Raw genomic sequence first — 23,729 nt, 5'->3', positions numbered from 1 at the left:
GAAAAAATGAAGCAAAACCATAGACGTAACAACCTGGTGGAATTAAGACCAATAATTTCTCACTGATTAGGCTGGGTGTCTATTGACATTCAAATAACGGTTTGAAACAATGGGAGCCAATACCACACTCTATTAGGACCCTTTGTTAGGTGAGTCTAAAACTGATAGCTCTGCGTACAAGGGTATGAAAGGCAAAATGAAGCCACCAGGCGGAATGTACAGCGGTGAGTCTACTGTAGAATGCGCGGGGGACAGAACGTCGTCTTTCCCTGACTGTGACTGTTTATCTGCAGGGATTTGATTTTTTTGCTGGTTGGGACAATAAAAGCTAAGGGGCATGCCTTTGCCTCACTAACGACTAACGCCTCGGAGAGGGTTATGGGCCTGAAACGAAATCAAAGAAAGTCAAAACAAGGGCTATTTTGTGGGCTGTCATTTTCGAACAATGGGGGACTTGTCACGGGGCTCATTGAACGCCACCGACGTCCGCCGCTAAATTTTCCCTCACGGACCGACGAGGAGCGGAAATCAAGTTACAAACCACATCGTGTGCAGACAGCACGCCAAAATCCACGAAAAGGAAAAGAAAATGTAGTAAAATGGAAAACAATATCATCAACACTAACCACTTGCACGGTGTCGTTTAAACACATGGCATCTTCTTGTTCAAAAAAGAGCAACTTGAATTCTTTCTCGAGTTTGATATATCACATATGTCCGTTGTCTTAAAAACTACGAATTATCCACAACTTTATTTTATAGTTGATATTGCAATATAGTAATTTTGTAATCCATTCAAGAACACAGAAAATAATCCCTCGGAGCTGAGCACCCCTCCGCGAAACATGCAATCACTAATTAGATTCTTACAACTGTATCTAATTCTTGGCGGGGACTTACCTGTGGAGTACCTGGAGGCCATTAGAGACAATGGGGTATTAATGGGGCTAAATCTCTGGCATTAACATGATGATTAGGTACTTTAAAGAAGCCTAGTGTTTGGACTTAACATCAACTGTAAATGTTTGGTACAGATCCAAGAACTCTAGAAGGAAAGTGGTCATTGCACTAGGAATGGCAGAACGAGGATGGATAGATAGATAGATCGAGAGAGAGAGAGAAGAGAGAGAGAGAGAGAGAGAGAGAGAGAGAGAGAGAGAGAGAGAGAGAGAGAGAGATGGGTGGGTGGTATTGTTGATGTTTAGGTAGATACATAAGTACAGCAAATGAAGTGGATAGAAAGATGGCTGTGGGCTTAGGTCAGAAAGAAACAGATAAATGGATATAGGAAGGATGGAGGTTTCGAAAGTAAGAAATACCGTGACCAATAGGTAAGAAATTAAAATGAGTCGTTAGACTGTTTTCAGGGTGTGAGTGTGTAGTTACTGTAAACATATGTGAGATTATAACACAATAGGGAAACTAGAATTTTAAAGTCGGGACTTGGATCCGGAGAGCTTTATCGACGAAGACATTGTGAGGGCCAAATATTTTGATAACTTGTGAAGTTTTGAATTCGTAACAATTATTCTGCACCATGAAGACACGAATAATGGTCAGAATAAAATGGCATAAAATTAGCGAAGATTGTCTAATCATACGGAGATGCTCATTTTGATTCTGTCAGTTTCGAATGTTCAATAAAGAGTTTCATTAAATGTTATACCTCTCATCATACCCTGGTCCAAGCGTTATTTCGCGAATGGCGAAATGATAAAAAATTACCAGTACATTTTATTGGATGTAACCTTTTTTTATACGCCTCACTTTAGAGAGACGTGGAATTATGTTAAGACTGCTTGTGGTTCAATATTTTTGTTGTCTTTGAATAAAGCTCTAATATACGTCTTGACAGACAGCAGCAGCTGTGTGAAAAGATCCCTGGAGGGCTTTTGATGCTATGACTCTCTAAGGCCAGTATTTAGACTCAGAGAATTGGCCCTGTCAAACCTGTCATCCTCGTCCGCTCCTTGAGAAATGTATCAACGTGTTGACTGTGGTCGCCATAGAAGCTGTAATGCAGCGAGATGACTCCACACAATGCGTCCTTCCTTTAGTTTTATCGAAATTGATTCGTTTTGTCCACTTTGTTCGTTAAACTGTGACCGTTTGGTTGTTCTTTTCATCAGAAAACGGCTGCAATTTTTTGTGCACATATTCTTCACGGCGTGACCTTAAACAGCTGCCCCGTGTCCACCGTCAAAGAGACGGCGATGAGCGAATTAAACAGACGCAGATTTTATGTGCAATCAAGTCCATTTCCCCAAGGTAAGTAACAAATACAGTGCTGTAGAAGTTTCAGTGAGCGAAGTACGGGTAATAACATTTTTGTCCTGTCAGAATATGTAAAGTAATCAAGTCTGACATAACCAAACCTGAAAACGTGTCTTGGTGGTCTTGTGAGAATAATGAGTTATCATAATAACTTGGACATGTAGAAACTTACTGGGATGCCTACTGTGCCTTCATGGCTAATTCTTTAATCTTTCACCACTCATTAACAGTCTTTTTACGTATGTTCACCTCCAATATTATCAAACAGCTCACCTGTCCAACGCTACGTTGCCATGGCAAAGATGATGTCAGGCTTACAAACAACCTTTCGTGACGTCACCGAAGTTCAATAAGTTCAGACTGACAGCCCACTTGTGGATGAGAATTAGCATACAACAAAGCCTGTCAGCTTTATGCGTATGGACCGTGAGGAATGCACAGCTCTGGGCGGATCGATAAAACAATATTTCTGACAAAGCCTTGGCAAGCTTGAAAGATAACCATTCACTCATAAAGGTCTATTCAAGGAGATCAATGTTGCAACGGCAGGACCCGATTAGTTCTTGCCTTTCGTAGAGAGATTATCACGGCGACATCGGTGAACTAAAATCCATGGCAAGAGGTCTTGTCCACGTTTGTCATATTGGCTACATCTAAGACCTGATCCTAATTTATATTTATCAGAATCACGTATTCAAGTATATTACCCAGTTTGCCTCTGAGAATAATTTCAACTATATGCAATGATTATAAAAACTGTGCCACCAGAACTGGTATAGACTTCTTACAGTTAACACTTGCATGAGTTCATTGTATATAATAATATGTTTATTTTCCATTGGGTCGGTTATTTTTTTGTCATGGACTATGTTAACCTTGTGAGTACATCAAGGATGAGCAATGGGTGTATGTAGATATAGGGGAACTCCTATATAGAAAGGCATGAAGGCCGATGAATGGCCAGTAATACACAAAACCATGCAGAGCACCCTAAAACAACCCTTATTTGGTCGGAAAAGACAGAGAAAATGAATAAGATAGTCTGCGAAAAGCAAAAGTTTCTTTGATTTCGCCAGGCACTCGCTTGAAAATTATAAAATTGCACTCGACTTCGAAAATCATTGGAAACTAGTCCTTACGCCATATGAACTTAATGATTCGCAAAATACAAGTAGTTTCTACTGATAATAATTATCCTTTAAAATTTTTTGCCATTGCGAAACTCCAGCTCTAATTTTCATGGCCTCTTTTATTATACTCTGGATTTGTTTGTTATTGTTTAGCACCTATTCCAAACTGCAAACTGGTTACTCTTTTTGGACCAACAAAAGAATCAATAAATTTTGAACTTTATAAAGGAAAAGGGAAAAGAATGCTTAAGGTCAAGTAAGCACAGGCTTTTAATACTATACGTTTATGATGAAACTTATTTTTTATAAATAACCAGTGCCTCTTGCGAAAAAGGGAAATTTGGTTTTATGCACTACAAGTAAATGACCATGGCGTCAACAACGTAGTGGTAATTTCAAAACTGTTCTCATTGGAGAGCGCCGTCCAGCGACATGCGCAGTAAACTTCAGTAACCGACATCGGCCGACAGCGGCGCTATACAATCAGACCTCGAGCACAAGGTATACAAGATGGAGCGCAAAAACGGCAGGACTGTCACAGCGCACGTCTCTTTCAAGATATAAATCACACAGTCGCGATGAAAGCGAAATGAAAGTATCCCAGGGTCAGAGGTCATCTTATCGAAGAAATTTCAATTAGTTCTATTCAAGATTCGTAATTGCACCAATAGTTGTCAGTATATCAAAAACACATTTGACATGCAAAATAGATATTGTACTCGTCGTTCATTAAGCGAGCAGTTCCCCTTTGTTGTTCGCTTTGACAGTATACACATAGCCGCTACTGTGCCTGTCGCATTCTCACTTATATTTTCAACGGTGTCTCCCGCCTGGTATCGATTTTTTGTGGAAATCTCTCAAATATCTTTCTAATTTTCCCTCGACAAAACACTGACACTGGCATGAATTGGATTCTAATTGATTTCAAATATAGGATTGATGGTTGTGCAAGAAAACGGCTGTGCATGGATCGTTATGGTCGTTGGAGACTATGCACGGTAAGTATCGACTCCGGTGCTATTACTGGACGCAATTTAGAATGTGCCTCCGTAAGATAAAGATGAGCTACTGAGCAAATACACCTTACAAAATAAAAGTCCCTTTCTCTTGAATTTACATCCAGCTAAAACATTAAGACGACACACACACACACACACACACACACACACACACATATATATATATATATATATATATTGTATAATGTATATATTGTATAATGTATTACGCACATATACATACATACATACATACATACATACATACATACATACATACATACATACATATAGACATACATACATACATACATACATACATATACATACATACATACATACATACATACATACATACATACATACATACATATAGACAGACAGACAAAAAGACAGACAGACAGACAGACAGACAGACAGACATAAATACAGACAAACAAACACATATATGCAGACAGACAGACAGACAATGTCTGACTGTTATACTTTTTGTTCACGTGCTTCTGTTCAGTGGCGTCGTACAACTTTGTCAGACGATTTCAATTTAGCAAGCAGCAACTATTTTTAGACGTTTCAGTTCAATTAATATGCCATAACTGGACAAAATAACATCACAATTAGGAGAGAATGAAAGCAGTGCAAAGATTTCTAGAATCAATCTCTTTCAGCAAACATGTATTTAGAAAATGAACTAACAACGTACATTTATTTTTATGCATTGATCAAGCTTGGAATAGACTTTACGCAAAATGATAAAGCATGTTCGCAAAGCAGAGCAAAGATAACGTTTATTTCTAACAGTCTCCTGGTTTTTAGTAACTCATGCAGATAATTTCAAATTTTGTACCTAGTCTGTAAACTCTTAGTGATGCAGAGATTACCGAGTTCCGGTATTGACGCAACGATCTGGAAGGAACATTTCAACAACTATAGCATCTGAAGTGACAGCTAAAACTGACTATTAACACAGCGCATTGCCAATTTTTACACCTGGTATATGGGCGCGCCACCACGTCTGGAATTTGAGTTCATGTCCCAGGTTCTGTGCTCTACAATTGTAATAAGATTTAACGAGTTACCATGTCCTTGTCCTGATCGCAGACGGGATAATAGCGATCACACGAGCCCATGTCGGCAAAACAAGTTCGATAAAAACAAAAATACAAAAGGGCATGATCATAAAATGTTAGCCCGATCATTTCATGACTCCGGCGCGCTACATACACATGAGAGAGCGGCCGTAAAGGCGTGTCTCGCTAGTTTGAGTTGCGAAACTGCGTCTGGGGAGAAAGAAAAGTTTTACAGCTCCGTCCAGTCCAATTTTACGACCAGACTAAGCATGAACTTCTTTTACTGTGTTCTACTCGTCTCAGTATCGAATATCTGTTAGCTCGGATCAGCTCATTCTCCAACAATCCTTGAAATATGAACGGTTTAAGGTAGTATGCACCTCGAAAGTGAAAGACTTAAACTTTTGCCCAAACTTTCCTCAAGGGATCTTTCAATCATTCTCTTTCAAATTCAAAAATAAAAATAGGGGGTCACCGTGCAAATTTTGATACTAGAGAAACAAATTACCCAAGATTTACCGATATTAGAAATTCAAAATGGCCGCCATCCCTGTGTTAACTCTATGGAGAAAAATAAAAATTTCGAATTTCGAAAAACTAAGCCGGCAAAAAGTTTTCTTTCACCAAGAGCTTTAAAATGAACCCCCACATGTGGTATATCAGAAGAGAATTGTAAAAGTTTGAGAGTCCGAATGTCTGTCCCCGAGGTGCGTTCTACCTTAACTATATAACGACTGTGTAAAAATTTATGCCTCATCAAGTGCAGCGACTTTTTTTCGGAACGGTGCAAATGTCTCCCTCACAAGAGCGGGATAGCTCTATAGCAGTAACATAGGGTGGAAAACTTTAGGCGCAATAAGGTTACTGGTTCATTGCACTTTGTAAGACAATTAAACGAGTCTTTGCCAAGGCCCCTTTCAATTTACAAGTATGTCTTAAAATCCAGGAAATCTTATACATATGTTTGTTAATATAATATCATCATAATTTAAAGGACAAAAGGCAATTTCTTTCACCCAAGTTGTCATTGCTCGAAGTTATAGGGCACGTAGCGAAGCGATCGCTTCATCATTCACTGGGGAGCGCTCGAAGGCCAAACGACGGCCTTGTCGCCGACATAACCGCAGCATATGACGAGAAGACACATAAAAATCTGGATAGAATCTCACGCAAATGCTGGCCATTCATCTGTATTGTTGCCCAACCAAATGCCGCGGAAACACGCATAGACTGGCCTCCGGCGTGGAGGGGGGCTTTTGCGTACGACAGGGGGAAAAACGGTAAAAGTACACGTATCCCCTTTCGTGAGAGTCAGGTTGCATGGAAAGTGTTTTTTTCAATATATTTTACGAGATGTTTCGATAGACCCTCATCTATTCCGCTCGACACAAGTGTCCTGATAGTAAAATATTTTTTTTCAACTATACCTTTATCCGGACACCAAGAGACCCTGCTATAGTATTATAGATGTCTTACACTCCTAAATTGTAGTCTAGAGTATTTGTACTTGATTTTTTACTCAAAAAGAACAATAGTATATCATTTTGATAATATTTTCACAGTTTTTGTTCCTCACTCTTATTTTTTCTCCCCTTTAATGTATTTTGAAATACTAAGTATCGGGCCTGCCAACTCAATGCACTTTGAACAATATGCAATGAGAATATAAACGAACAAATTTTAGTCTGGTTGAAAATTTGTTAGTCAAAATTAATATTGGGCATGGCTACATTAACAAGTTGACTAGATATTTCGTGATTTTTGAGTAACTTCATTTTTTAACCGAAACGAAACACCGAAAAAGTACACTGAATATTAAGCTAAAAGAACTTTGATTTTTTTACTACCAACTTGATAATTTCATTATTATACAAAATCGGGTACATATTTAAAGTCTGATTCATATGGCTCCGAACTTGAAACAACAAAAGTTTAAGACGCTTGGTCCACCTTGGAAGAGGTTGTATGATCATCGAGGACTTTTGAATTAGCTTAGTATTGGGTATCTTTTTAAAGAGTTTTTATCTCTCTTTAAGGTAGAATGCGCCTCAGGGACACAATATTCTTTCTTATCTACCGCTTGTTAGGGCTCAAAATTCTAACCGCCTTAGCATTTTCGAAAATCAAAAATTTGATTTTTCCCCTTCGAGCCAGATAGCGCAGGGATGTCGTCCATTTTGAATGTCAAATATCGGTAAATCTTAGGAAACTCTGGTTCCAAACTTTACACGGGGTGACCCCTGATTTATACTCTTGATTTGGTAAGAGAATGGTTGAAAGTTTCATTTCGGAAAGTTTGAGAAACGGTTTAAGTCTTGTACTTTTGAGGCGCATACTACCTTAAGATGGAAGTTTTTCTTTTCCTTATTTAAGTTGAAATTCTTTGTGTTGATTTGTCTACATTGCCTTGGTGTAGGCAACATCCAATGTTACCGTCACCAACCAAATCTTAGCTAGGAGTAGAAATCATTAACGCCTTTTGCACACAAAGCGTCGCGTTTGCAATCATTTTTACCGTAAAGAATCTGTCGGGGGAGGGTAGTCGGGGGAGGGGGGAGAGAAGAAAATGTACTTGTTGAGCAGAACAAAAATCGTAAAACATGAAAAAAGTCACAGCTGCCGAAACAGCCCTTTAATAGTATTACAGACATGTAATTACTGCGTTTCTCACGCTATTTGCCGGGTTCGAATGAACCTTCGGAACTAACCAACGACACAACTTTATTTGCGTTCGTCCATCAAAATGACCACGGTCGCCGGTTACCCCGAGCACAAAACTCCCGCGCACACGTCCTCGCGACGCATTCGTGGATTTTCCATTATTTGGCGAGGTGCTATTTTCTACGTTCACTGGGCATTCATAACTTTGAGGTTTTAATTAATAGATTTCCGTAGGTATGTTTCACAAAGTTTAATTTAGCGAGCCCAACCCTCATACAGTTATAAGCCCGGGTATGGGCACGGCAATGAATAATGTTTAGCCTTGTGTTAAAGTTTGAACATGTTATAATACATCACAGGTATCGTGAGAAGGCTAATCTTGTACTGGTTCGCGACGCAAAGGGTATGTTGCTATCGATACAGCGACATGGAAGAAGAAAAAATGGCACCGTCGGGCAATGGTTCGTAACCCGGCAAGTCCAGAGTAACGGACTCAATGTCGGAGGACGGTGAGTTCGGGACTCTAGCACGGTGTTGTGCCCCTGAGCAAGGCACTTTACTCCTCATTGCTCCATTGGGCAGTGGGATATGGGTACCTCATCCCGTAATTGGGCGTTCGCCTGTTGGATGATGGATTTAGAATAAAACAAGGACATGCAGGCACATAGCAAATGTCGAAAACTAAGTGATCGCTGATGTTCATAGATCTGATGGCCGTCTGTCAGTAGACACATTACCACTGTAACAACGTCATCCCCGTCGATGCCTAATTGTTACTCGATATTGTCTTCATGATCGGCAATTTCATCATCATCATCATCATCATCATCATCGTCTTCGTCGTCGTCGTCGTCGTCGTCATCATCTTTATGAAGTTCTGCCTCCATCGCTGTCGAAACACCATGAAATCTCGAAAACACCAGGAAAACAATCGTTTCACATATTCGTCATTATTACATATGGATATTAGTTAGCCAAAAGCTCTCTTAACTTCATATCCGTCAAGGTTTCCTTACAAAATGTTCACCTACTTTTCTGTTAATTTTATCTTTTATAAAGTTGTATGCTGACTTTTTGGTCAAATTTACCAAATTAAAGTTTTCGATCCCAGCGTTCAAAAAAGATTTGTATATAATTTGAATTGAAAAAAAGTTACGTAGTCACAAAGGAAACTTTGTCTGTTCAGCGATACAGCTGTGATGATAGCATATACATCGTGCAAAACTCGATCTAAAACGTCCTTTTCCCATTCCATATTAAGTTAAGTCATGTTCGAGCCGAACTCAGACAACAGCTGTTGCCGTAGTTGTTCGAAGTTTAGTCAGAAACATGCACAAAACATGCGTCAGTTTACAAAATTGGATTTTATCGCAAGGCCATATATGATATCCCAGGTTGTCAAAAATCTTGCTGTGTATACATCTGTTGAATGTAGAATTACTAGGTTAAGTCGTTTTAATTTCGATGATGTGATCATACCCTCGATTAAGTTCAAAGTTGAAAAGTCTGTTTAAGAATCGGGAAGTGGAAAGTACAGAAAACACTGAAAGGGGCTCCTATATCATAATCTTCGTGTGTTCGTAAATTTTCGTTAAACGATATTGCGTTGCAATTTTACGGTAGCCAGGCCATTTTTGGATTGCACATTCTTTCAAATCAGGTATTCTTCTATCCAGCAAATACTCTGCCGAAGGACTTTTTGTAAATTAGTCATCTCCTAAATCTGAAATTTTTCTCAACTTCAATTTACGATAGAAGTTTGTCACCGAGACAATTTCGAACAAGAGTGTCAGTGTATTTCTGGGAATGGTTGTCGACTAGTCCGGTAGATGTACGTCTTACGAACTTTTGTAAACAAAGTAGGTACGATGCTAATCTTTAAAAATGTTATACGACTTATTAATAATATATCTTGGCGATAGCAACAATGCTTTCTTTCGTGCGAAGTCACAAAGTTTGCGTCAACTCGTAAAACTTGATGGTCCAATTGGAAAAATTACCCAAACTACTTTGGTATCAGCTGGCAAGTTACATTTTGTTTTACCAATGGCTCTTATCGAATTCAGTTGATTCTTTAATGTTCAATAACTTGTCCCGTAAACGGAATTACTCACGTAAGATTTTGACGACAAACAAAAACGAGGCGCTTGGAGTTAAACGTGTAAACTATGCAATACAGCCGGTGTACTTGATTGATTTCAAAGGCGCGCAAAATAATCTTAACCGCGAATGCAAATACCTAAAGTATAACCTTACGGGTTAAAATTTATCACATCTTGCTGAACAAACTACTTGAAGCTGTCTGAAACTCAGACAGAGCCATTTTGTTATTATTACCACACACTCGTCAAAACTTGATCTCATCAAAGAATTTCGTCATAAACGATAACTACTGATTTTTCAGCTCGGGTATCTGTCATTGATATGCAAACATAACTTGGACATCCGAACACAAAGCGATATAGGGACCGCAATCCTTAGAGTGTAAAACTTTCCAAGAAAAAAATAAAATCACAATTACAGACATTTTGTGAAGCATCGTCCCTGTTAATGTCGTTATGAAATGTACATGGCTCAAAAGAAATGGTATGAACTTAATAAAAAAAATAATAGTAGGACAAAGAATATGTCGCATTCACCGAGTGTTTACAACTTATTTGACTGTTTGTCTATTGAATATTGTGCGTCGATGAATATAGTGAAAAGGCCATCCACCCTTAATATAGACGATTGAAGTTTACTATATTTAATGTAAAACATATTCATACTTTCAGCAGGAAAATTACTTTCTTCCTCTGGAATACAGATAGATGCTCACGTTTTAGTGCAAAAGCGGATTGACTTAATAATTCTACAAAAAAGTCAGTTACAACAGAATAAATAATTGTCCCCTTAGTTTATCCGACTTATGGTCAAGCGGTGAAAGTGTATGAAAGGACAAAAGAAGGATAATTTCAGCAGACGACAAATGTGTGCTGAAACTTACCAGCGTCGAGTGGTGTGTGTGTCTGTGTGTCGCGTCACCCGATAGGGAAATCGAACGAAGCTTTGCACTCACAATGTTTAAATTGAAACATTTCAAAGAACATATTGACATATTAATTTGGAACATATATGACCAAATAAGTACATTCTCATTATTGAGGGGAAGTGGATGCCAGATACAATGGCTGTTACTACACAAAAGCGACATGGCTAACATGTGACCAAGAAAAGAAAAAGAAAGTTGAGAAAAAAATTACCTCCAACATGAACGGTGAGTCGCGATTGTCTTTCAAGTTGGTTCCGAGCTTAAAGTCGCCTTCAAATGGTCCAAATTGGATGTCGTTCGGTATTTCAGTCGATGTCCACACGCTTGTCTCGATGTCCAAACTCTCTCGCTCCTTCTCGCTTCTCGCCGCCGCCCCTGGCGGACTCCAGACAGTAGCTTTGAACATCGGCGCTCCGGACTGGTACTGCTCGTCCGTTTGGTTGGTGAGCGATTCACAGTTGAAAGCCAAATGACTCGCATTTTAGCTGGGATACGGTTTTTCTAGGTAACTTACACGATAGACTGTGAGAACAGTTCGGCTGCAAAACAGCTGTGGCCGTAGTCGTCAATAAAGAGCGGTTTTCCCTGCGCCCATTTTCTTCCATGCAACAGCGCGTTGACAAAACCCGCGTGCGCCCACTGCGCAGGCGCGGAACCAGGACAACGCGTCCGGGCACCGCTTCGATCGGGATCTCTTTCAAACACAAAATTCGCCCTACAGCTCTCACATCAAAAACGAGTTTTTAATTGCCGTTCGATTTACTCCTGCTACCGATAACCTAGCTAACTGTTCCTACTACTTTTATCATGCGCATAATCAAATTTCACACCCTCATAATGTGCCCCGTCCCTGGTTTATCCCATATCAAACATAATGGTTGAAATCTAATACGACCTTCCCTTCTACCAGTCGCACTGTATAAAATCACAGGGTGACAACCAGCTCTCTTTGTTAATTCTCTGTTTTTGTTAGTATTTGGTGATCAATAAAGCTATTTAAGGGACAGATTGCCTGATTGTTTGTTGGCCAGGACAGAATGGCTTGATTGTGCTACGAGCCTACCGTTCTTCTCGAGATTTACAGGAGGCAGTTATTGACAAGTATGCATTCTCACTGACCGGATAATTTTCTTTACAGTTTATCTCATCGGTTGATGACGTCATCATAGAATATTGACACGTGGTGAGTTGCCTGGAATTAAGTCGAGAATATTTTTGAAGAAGAAGAGACAGCATGAGAGCTGCAACGACCTTGCCATGATCATCTCTTCCTACACCATCCTGACAAAATTTGACAATTTTCAGCCGCGACCCGCTTTCGCAAAGCTCAGCACGCACTTCAAATTCCTTTCCCGGTCCCTTTCAAAAGAGACGATAATCAGGAGGCCCATAAATTATTTAAAAACTTCTTTGCAGGTTGAAAATGGCCCTCACATACCAGACGGATCAGAGATTATTATCTGCGGGGATTATGACGTGCCAGTCCAATAACGGAGCAGACATAGCGACGGGGTTTAGACGTTTGTTTTCGGATAAACATAAAAAAAAAAAAAAAAAAATGCAGCGGTTACACGTTGTGAAAGTTATCAACGTCTTTAAGGTGAATGCGTTTAGCATTGACGTTACAATAACTTTTTACCCCGCGTGAGGCAAGATAAAACTGCAGTATGCCGGTGAAATTAATTATTACTCTTTGTCATCCGAAACCCCTAGTTCTTCTGCTGCGACTAAATAGAAAAAAAAAAGAACACAACAGCGTTTGTAGCAATTAATTCTGTCCTATATTATTGATACTGAAATTTACAGACAACCGAATGATGCGTCATTCTGATCTTGGGTACGCAGACACGCAGACACCTCATGAAATTTGCTGCCCTCGGTGTGCTTTCTTCAGTGTTTCTCACCGATTGACTCTCGCGGAAAAAGAGGCGATGGACGAGAAAGCAGTTTTTCCCCTCGTTTTCCTGGGCAATCGTCCTTTTGAATCAGACCTTGGGTTTCCTTTTCTCCTCAGCCAGTGCATTCTTGCTCACCTTTCCCAAGAGGCAGCTCACCGCGATCGAATCATTCGAGAGAGATATTTTATTTTTTTCGCTAAGGAAAGCTCTGCCACTCCGAACAGGGTATGGGTTCATGTGTTAATTTATCCGCATCGTGTTCGCTCATTCACATGCAAATACAGCGCGCGAGACACACTATGGTGTCCAATCCATGCCAAAATTACTACTTTGATTTTACAACTTGACATGCAACTCCGTTTTCTATTTCACTACTCAACATGCTATTCCACTACTCCGTATCCTATTCCACAACTGTGTATGCTATTCCATTTTCTATTTCACAATTCAACATGCTCTTTCGAATTTCATTTCACAACACAACATGCCATTGCAAATCCCATTTCACTACTCAACATGCTATTCCACTACTCCGTATCCTATTCCACAACTGTGTATGCTATTCCATTTTCTATTTCACAATTCAACATGCTCTTTCGAATTTCATTTGACAACACAACATGCCATTGCAAATCCTATTTCACAACTCAACATGCTCTTTCGAATTTCATTTGACAACACATCATGCCATTGCAAATCCTATTTCACAACTCAACATGCTCTTTCGAATTTCATTTGACAACACATCATGCCATTGCAAATCCTATTTCACTACTCAACATGCTATTCCACTACTCCGTATCCTATTCCACAACTGTGTATGCTATTCCATTTTCTATTTCACAATTCAACATGCTCTTTCGAATTTCATTTCACAACACAACATGCCATTGCAAATCCTATTTCACAACTCAACATGCTCTTTCGAATTTCATTTGACAACACATCATGCCATTGCAAATCCTATTTCACAATCCCATTCTAAACTAGCTCTGCGGAGCAGGGCATTGTTACTGGCTATCGAACAAGATTCAAAATGGCGGACGCGAAATGGTCCCCTCGCACAGAGAGAGAAATGCGAACTTTGCACAAGTCTAAAAACGCAGCTTAACAAATTGTGTATCTAAACAAAATGAGCGTGCTCGAAAACTAGGATCGATCACGATTTTAAATTAAAAATTGGCTGTTTTTGGAAAAGAAACTGCGCGCTGCAATCAGCAGTTTTGTCTATGGTGCACCGTGCGTGGGAGGCTTATCGTGAAAGACCGAGATTTACTATATGGCGTCTGATACGGATATGGTCCCATCGCAGAGATGAAAGTGGGCTTTGTGTAAGTTCAAAAGCACAGCTTAGCTCATCGTGCATCTAAACAAGTTGAGCGTGCTCAAAATAGGAGATCGATCACGATTTTGGGTGAAAAAACCGACTGTTTTCGGTGGAGAAACTGCGCGTTGCAACCAGTGGTTGGTTTTGCCTATGGCGGTCAGCAGGGCTGTGGTGGGAGGCCTAATAGCCGGCAAGGGGTGGACCATTGGGGAGTGGAAAATTTTCTAAAAAAAAATTCCCCGCAAATTTCAATAAAAAAATCAGCCAAAGAAACTTGAGAAAAACAGATGACGCACTTAGGTAAAAGAAAAAAAAATCCGTCAAAAGTTACTTTCTGAAACACATTTTTATTTTAGTCTGCATCAGATATAGGAGATTCTTTGGCCAAAGGGGGGGGGGGGGGGAGCGGAGATCTGAAGGGTATAATCGTGGCCAGTAAATGAAGTAACTTTTTTATCATATTTTTTCTTTCACTGAAGTTTGGCATCGTAAAGTAATTCGAGATATAAGATAATATAAAAATCATATCTGTGATATCGATTGTTAACAACTGTATTGTTGGTCTTTACACTATGATTAATTAACAAGAATTCAACAATTTAGGCAGCTTGCATCGGTACATAAGGGACTGGACGTAAATTAGCAGGGGGGAGGGCCGGGGGGATTTCGCAAGGGAGTGGCCAAAAAATCATGACCCTCCCCCAAAATTTGGTCCAAAAATTTATGACCCTCCCCCAAAGCAAGGCTGAAAAATTTGTGACCCTCCCCCAGTTTCAAAAAAATAGAATATTACAAATTGATCGAATCTTCAACGTTCAAAAATTGAGGTGGGGATTTACAACACAGGGCAAAATAGATGGACACCGGCAAGGGATTTCTGCAAATCTTTTTATTTGCTTCTGCTTGTGACAAGAACAAGTCTAGATATGGATGTCAACCTTACCTAAGAATACTTTCAATGACATGGTGTCTGTCACATTTGACCAGCATGGGTAAAATTAATCTTGTAGAAAAAATCTTGATAATTCTATGCTACAGATTTTTCAGTACTTTTAATAAAAGGGAAACCCCTGATTTCTCTGTCTACACAATTATCATTTCAATTGTTATGATAATGGTTTAATATACTGTTTAACTCTTACACTATTTAAACTTAGTAAACCAATCACCAGAAAAAGGAGTCTGGTATTCTTGTTTCCATTTTGGTATGGGTGGATTGTTCTGGGGAATACCATAGGATAAACTCTATAATTAAATTAATTCATTGTTTGATTTTCTGCACAAGTTTGATGAAATGCTCAATTTTCAATGTTATCAGCACATTGTAAATGTGGAACAAACCACAGAAAACAGTTTAAGACTTCACTGGACACAAAAAATGACACCACTGCTCAAGTGTCATCAGGCTATGCTGACAAACTGAATCAATACTGAGCATATCATGCTAAAATACAGCAGCTAATACTGAAAAATTCTGAAATCTTATGAATTTATGTAACTCTGACCTGCAAAGTAAACAACAAAACCCACATCTTGTCTATACACCATTGTTTTAAATTACAGTGACTGAAAGGCAAAAATAACAAAACAGCAAACATGGAATTTAGCCATTTTTCATTGGCCATTAAAGGGACAAATTTAAGTCACTCATTTTTGACAAAATTTTGGTCATTTTAATTTCTGTTGAATATATGCTTTTCTGCTGCTCACTGAAATGGGCTAAATTGCAATCTCTGGTTGTCACAGCTCAACTCATGTGCATGCATGGATATAACATGTGATCACTTAATACTTTTATGTACCAAAAATTGTAACATAGTAAATTTCACATGTTAATGTGTCTTATAAAAACAGAGAATTGAATTACATTAACCAGAGAGTGAGCATACCTATTTCAGTGAGAATAATCTATCAAAAGAAATTTAAATGGCAAAATAATGTCAAAAATGAGCAACTTTGTCCCTTTAACTTGGTACATATCTGTAGTTTGAAGCAGCATGGCCATTGCACACAAAACCAACCATTGGTTCGCAGTGGTTGCAACGCGGGCAAAGTGAAAAACCCAGGCCTAGTCGGGCCTAGCCGGGCCTAACCGGGCCCTCTAGGTTGGCGATCTAAAATTTAAAGCGAATTCATGTGTGCTCGTGTTCCCTCGCTAGTAGATCGCCCGGCTACACGGTTACACACGTAAACATATCGATACGCCTATCTGAACGTATCCCATATGCTTTTAGGCATGTCTGAGTTTACAGTTGTACTGTCTAAAAATGGGCGGAGAATGGCAGGGAAAGACATTAACCCCAACATGTGCGGTTAATTCTCAGAAATATCTTTTTTATTTGACAGAAAACTAGTTTGTATGCGTAAATACTTCCATGTTCGGCACACAGCACAATATGAAGACAAGTGAGAACGGCCCCACGCTACGTACGTTCGAGAAAACGGTCCCGGGACATAGAGCATGTAGAGCACACGTGAATCGTCGCGATGCGAAGTCTGCTTGTACCCGGAAGAGAATTACCGTAAAAACCGTATCAATTTGACCACCCTTGTACGACCACCCAATTTTTTTCTCAAAACACAATTTTATTTTGCCCCTATCCAACGGAAACTGTGACTTTCTCAATCCCTATTAATTCGACTGAATGACATCATCATATATAGCTTTCAAAAATTCCTTCAGTTGTTGGTGAATGAACGACATTTCAAGACATCGAAAACAACGTAAACAACGTTACGAATATAGACTCTTTCTGTGTGTGAATCAATATTCCTTCCTAATTTGACAGATATTATGTTCTAAACCACATGTTGCTTGTTCCTAAAACGCGTAGACAGATGTGCCCCGTGCACTAAAAGGACAAGTTTGCGAAACGCTGAAAAAAATTGCTGAAGAAAAATCGATGTTACATATCGGCAAGTACGGCCGACGCCGCCCCGTGCGCTCTTACCGACTGGGAACAGACTAATATTTTCAAACGCAAATGGGGACAGTGTCAAGGAAAGACGACGACTTATTTTTTCAAGCTGAAGAAAATGCTCTTTCTGGTTGTGTTAATGAATCAATCGAATATTTTTGTTCCCAATTAATAAATCATAGACAATCTCGGTTTATGGCAATTTAGTCGACCGATAAGTCTTTTCATCTTCAATCTTCCATTATAATTTCACCTACGGTATATAATATCCTAAGCTCCTGTGACTGGTTCCTTCTAAACGTTAGCTTGCCTTGTGCACGAAAAGAGATTATGTATCTTATGCGAAACAATGAAAAATAGCTGAAGAACAGTGCGGCAGGCGAAACCCGGAGGCCAATCATACCAATTGCGGACAGAGTAGATAGAAACGCAAATGGGGTGTTATTAAAGGAAAGGCGGTGACTTATATTAAAGCTGAACAAAATGCTCTCTCTGGTTGTGTAAGTCTGTCGATCGAAATACAGTTCCCAGTTGATTAATCGTGGAAGTCTAGTTCTCCCCTTTATAGTTCGATATTTACTGACTCGTTCCTTCTCATTTTTGTCAATCGATGAAAGCATTTTCGTCTTCCATATTCAATCTTGCTTTGAACAATGTTATATTCTGACCTTTACTACCATTAGTTTTGACCAACGTACAAAGACGTGACCTATGCGCCCAGCTGACAAGATGTTTTGCGAAATGGTGAAGAAATATTTGACCATGGCCATATATGCGTGGGGGCCCGGGAGACATCGATGTCACTGTCTTTCCGGACTGTTTACATGTAGCTTAGGGGATGTCAAAGGAGATGATCGGTTAGATGAATAAAACAAAACTTTTCGGACATCATATTTTTATGTCAATTTTTTCAATGTCGGACTTTGGATTTGATTGAGAAACCGGAATCACCTACAGAGATGTTTACATTAAACACGGACCCACAATTCGGAATAGTTTGTTGTGCCGCTACTGTCGATCTCAGTCGTGATGTCTCTCCCATAAAAGTTCGAAGCTATAGGCCTACACTTGTCGTTTCGATGCACAGCGGTACACAGATGATCAGATATTGTATGTTCTTAAAACTAGTCTAAGAAATTTTACGACTGTCTTTGTCATCGTGTCTCCCCGTGAATGTCCTTGAACCTATGGCTGTGACCATTGTTTTACTGTATCCGTTAGAGTGTAAACCCCTGCTCGTCCCCAGCAGAGGACTTTTTAAAATATTATGCTGTACATCCGTGTACACTGTGTGCATAAGCCCCTAGACCTAGTTTAATTCTATTGTGGAAAAGTAAGTAACTTTAAGAATAAAGGGTCGTTACAGTTGCTAAAATCGCGAGAAAAACAGAACGTTTTTTCCAGTAGCTTTATAGTTCTGTGCTTTCCGTCCCCGCCACTAGAATAGAATAGTCCCATTCCCGAGCGCTATTGTCCACGATGTGCTGTTGATTTTTATTCTTTCGTTGTGCAATTTCATTCGTTTGAAGCAATTATCCTTTCATTTGACTGCTCTGTGGGACTCTTCTGGAAATGTGTTTTGGATAAAAAACAACTCTACAATGAAAGACATAAACTTCAACGGTGATAGGCATACAATATCGGTTCGATGTGCGAAGGTATACAAAAGTAGTAAAAACAATTCTGCGCGCCACTCATTGATAGTGTCTCCTTGTGTGAATGTCCTTTTGTTAATCCTTGTAATGTTGAACTGTAAAGGTATTTTTGCCTTACCACACTTCTTAAGTGTGTTGTTGCGCAATAAACATAACTATTTAATCCGTGGCCGCGACCATCGTTTTTGATGTGTTCGACGGTTGATGATTGGTAGATTAATATATCCAAATTTGAAGACTGAACACTATTACGTGATCGATTGTTGGCATGGTTAGGTAAGGGAGCCTTCAGTAATTACGGGGGGGGGCCGGGGGAATTTCGCGAACACCTGTACCGTAAATTGTGACCCTCCCCACTATCCTCCTGTCTAAAATGTGACCCTCCCCCTTATCCGACATTCTAAAACTTGACCCTCCCCCCCCCACCCACTGCGGTATTCTCCCCGGGAATAACTAAAACAGTATCAGCTAATTTACATAACAATTGGTTCAATGGTTATGTTAGGGACAAATTACATAGGGGAGGGCTGGTGTTTTTGGAGGGACAGTCGCAATTTATCACACAAAAATTGTTGAAGAGATATGGTCTACATTTTAGGGAGGGTCACCATATTGTGTGCAACTATAAGAAGGCAAGATGTAGCTGATTTAGTGCTTCATCCAAAAATATCAAATCATACGTGGAGTCTATCAGGCAAATTATTGACAATTTACCCCCACAAAACATGCTATATCTGTATTTTATATATGTTTGATAATGTATTTAAATGTACTTTGCTTAAATAGGGAAGTAAAATGAACATTTGTGTACAAGAAATTGATTTCTGAATTTCATCTAAAAAGTTGGTTCAATATCCATGGTGTTTATGATGAAATTATGAATAGTTTTTTCCAATACAAAATTAGATAAATCTGTGCATTTATGCATGCTTGATTATTGATATAATTTTTCTTGATTAGACTACAGTGGTTACAAGTCTATGGTTGTGCAAGAAATATGATTTTGGAATTTCACCAAAATGTCCATACACTATGCATGGGGGTCTATGATGAAACTATGAATAATTTGTTTTCAGTACAAAATTAGATAAATCTGTGCATTTATGTATGCTTGATTATTCACATTATTGTTCTTGATAAGACTAGAGAGGTAACAAGTCCATGGTTGTGCAAGAAATTTGATTTTGGAATTTCACCAAAATGTCGATTCACTATGCATTGGCGTCTATGATGAAACTATGAATAATTTTAATTCAATACAAAATTAGATAAATCTGTGCATTTATGTATGCTTGATTATTAAGATTATTGTTCTTGATTAGACTAGAGTGGTTACAAGTCTATGGTTGTGTAAGAAATTTGATTTTGGAATTTCACCAAAATGTCAATTCACTATGCATTGGGGTATGTGTGTGCGTATTTTGTTGGTGATTTCCTATTCAGGAAATATCACACAGACAATCAAAGTTTTGGCCATAATATCAGCTTCTGTCAAAAGTGACCCTCCCCCCAAGCTAGGTTTATAAAAAGTGACCCTCCCCCTTGAACTGTTTTCTAAAAAGTGACCCTCCCCCCAATTCCCCCGCCCCCCACCCTGTAATTACTGAAGGCTCCCTAATAGACGGTGTAGAGGGGAGACGGCGAAAGTCCACGGGCCAAGGGAGCTCGAGCAGGAGCAGTACATCGCATGATTTCTTACAATGAATGAACCATCGGTTTCCATAGCTACTACGTGAAATCCGGCCTCACCGATGTCCCTGTCCTGATTCGGAGAGCAATTTCAAACTGCGTGTTGAGGTTCAGATGTCTGATTTTTTCATATTCAAAAGGCTTATTGATTTGCAGAGAACGCCTTTCTTGATTTACATGTAGCTGTAATTATCACATGAGAGCAATTGAAAATTCAAAGCCAAATAGCGCTGTTTACTGGTACAGGTTTGTTACTAAATATAGCTGTACGCGCGCGACATCGGACACGCAGCTTGAAATGCGGACAAATTTTATCAATGTTGCATACATGGCCGTTTTTGCAGCTTGTACTCTGAGTCGTGAATATGGCTTTTAGGGACGGACCATTAGATCTTGGGAGGGGGGGTGGTCAAAAACAAAAAAAAATTTTTCAGAGCAGAAAGTTAGGAAAAAAAAATCTTCAAACTAGTTTGCAAAATAAAAAAAAATAAATAAGAAGACAAAGGCGTAAAAAAAAATCTGCAAAAGTCTTTAAAATTTTGAATTTTTTTTAGATTTTACCGACAGAAAGCAACTTTCTGTATTTTTTAGTACATCCTCCCGGAACATTTGAATTTTAATTTATACATTTAGAGTGACTGTATCCCTTATACAGGATGATTATCTTATCTTTTCAGGACTTTTGTATTCAGATCACTTGAAAATTATGAAATTATAGAACCTGTTTTCTACTTGTTTCCTGTGTACAAACCAAGCAGGTACACTAGGTAAAACATTGAAACTATGGTATGGTTGTCAAGACAGAAAGTTGTATTTGCCTTTTAAGATCAAGGTAAACAGATGCAGGCCACATCAGTTTCATTTTTTTCACAGCATTTTATTGCAATGATGAATGCAAGAATTGGTGAACAAGTAGAAACACGTCAATAATGATAAAACAACATATCAAGTCATTATGTATTATTTTGCTTTTAAAAAGGCATTTTCAATTCTTTTTTCTCAAAAAACAGCCTCAAAAAACAACAGCAACACATGTTTTAACATTCAACAATACACTACGTAGAATGCCATCTATCCAACAAATCCCAACACAAAAACACACAAAAGGGGTTGAACTTTGAAAGTTTCTCGATAGCAAATACTGAATAAATCTGCATGAATAATCGTTTTTGTGTAGCAAATTTCAAAGAAATTGGACAAGCCCTTTCAGAGAATACAGATTTTTTGACCATGAATGGCATAAATTGCCCTAAAAAGACAAATTTCGAAATTTCAACACATCTATACACATCCAATCAATTTGGACATGCTGCTACAGAGAAATAGATGTTTTGATCAAAAAGGGCAACAATTGCTCTAAAAACACAAATATGCAAATATTAACTATATTATTTAGCTTATTTTAGCTTCTCAGCTTGTCAAAATCAATTGTAAATCATGAGATATGCATGATGTTTGGTGGGGTGAATGTAGCCATTTCACCACGCAGTAGGAAGGGAAGCCAGGAAACCAAAATAGTCAATTTTCAAAACTATAGGAAGCTACTGAGGAGCAAGAAGACCATGTTTCAGAGGAAGATGTGTAATCCGAAAAAAATGCTCCCAAAGTGCCACCAAATAACACCATTTTAATCTCTATTTTTCAAAAGCTCCAACGGCAGGAGGGGGACACCCCCTCCTGACCTCCCCCCCCGCAAAAATACCCCCAAGTGCCACAAAATAACACCATTGTAATCTCTATTTTTCAAAAGCTCCAACAGCAGCAGGGGGACACCCCTCTCCTGACCCCCCCCCCCCCCGTGACCGCTTGCGTGGCCGCTTGTGGTGCTTGGCACCACATCTTTGCCCTCTTTATCTTCAGACAGCGACAAACTAAAAAAAATTATAAATCTGAAAATTTACTCTGAAAAAAAAAATTTGCACAGCTAATCTCAATTGGAAAAAAAAAATTTCAGAAATTTACAATAGTAAAAAAAAAATTTTCACAATTTCATTGTGACCACCCCCCCTCCCAAGGTCTAATGGTCCATATGGCCCTTAGTATTCATTGTTACACTAGCAGTCGCCTACTAACATGTGTTTTCGTCGTTTTTGCATGCGTAATTTTCAAAAGCGTAATCTAAAAATGCGGACAAATATTTATTTTTGCATATTAATGAGAGAACAGTGACGTAAACTGTGAACAGCCCTATAGCCAGCGGGAAAAAAATTCACCAGCGCTCGCAATGAAAAAAAATTGCAAAGTCTCTGAAGTCGGTATCATTGCTCCGCCATGTTTATTGTTGGTTGTACGGCCAGTTTAAAAGTCATAGACTTTCTCCACAGTAAAATTCATATAAGTGCCATACCCACTTTCATCTCTGCGATGGGACCATATCCGTATCAGACGCCATAGTAAATCTCGGTCTTTCACGATAAGCCTCCCACGCACGGTGCACCATAGACAAAACTGCTGATTGCAGCGCGCAGTTTCTTTTCCAAAAACAGCCAATTTTTAATTTAAAATCGTGATCGATCCTAGTTTTCGAGCACGCTCATTTTGTTTAGATACACAATTTGTTAAGCTGCGTTTTTAGACTTGTGCAAAGTTCGCATTTCTCTCTCTGTGCGAGGGGACCATTTCGCGTCCGCCATTTTGAATCTTGTTCGATAGCCAGTAACAATGCCCTGCTCCGCAGAGCTAGGTTTAGAATGGGATTGTGAAATAGGATTTGCAATGGCATGATGTGTTGTCAAATGAAATTCGAAAGAGCATGTTGAGTTGTGAAATAGGATTTGCAATGGCATGATGTGTTGTCAAATGAAATTCGAAAGAGCATGTTGAGTTGTGAAATAGGATTTGCAATGGCATGTTGTGTTGTGAAATGAAATTCGAAAGAGCATGTTGAATTGTGAAATAGAAAATGGAATAGCATACACAGTTGTGGAATAGGATACGGAGTAGTGGAATAGCATGTTGAGTAGTGAAATAGGATTTGCAATGGCATGATGTGTTGTCAAATGAAACTCGAAAGAGCATGTTGAGTTGTGAAATAGGATTTGCAACGGCATGATGTGTTGTCAAATGAAATTCAAAAGA

At 39.1% G+C, this 23,729-nt stretch overlaps 2 protein-coding genes across 2 annotated transcripts in view; one reads left to right on the top strand and one right to left on the bottom strand.

Annotated features, from left to right (window-relative positions):
* Positions 1 to 11,618, bottom strand: part of LOC139142427 (PR domain zinc finger protein 15-like) — a 29,316-nt gene extending 17,698 nt beyond the window's left edge. The window contains exon 1 of the mRNA XM_070712355.1: positions 11,376 to 11,618. Coding sequence (XP_070568456.1) covers positions 11,376 to 11,570 — 195 coding nt within the window. The 5' untranslated portion in view covers positions 11,571 to 11,618. The remainder of the gene's footprint in view (positions 1 to 11,375) is intronic.
* The window catches only part of LOC139142439 (BMP-binding endothelial regulator protein-like), a 279,806-nt gene that overhangs the window by 93,274 nt on the left and 162,803 nt on the right, over positions 1 to 23,729 (top strand). The window lies entirely within an intron of this gene.

The sequence above is a fragment of the Ptychodera flava genome, chromosome 10, assembly GCF_041260155.1.
Source record: "Ptychodera flava strain L36383 chromosome 10, AS_Pfla_20210202, whole genome shotgun sequence".
In the NCBI taxonomy this organism is placed as follows: Eukaryota; Metazoa; Hemichordata; class Enteropneusta; family Ptychoderidae; genus Ptychodera; species Ptychodera flava.
Note: the sequence above shows the minus strand (reverse complement) of the source record. Positions and strands in the feature narration are given on the sequence as shown.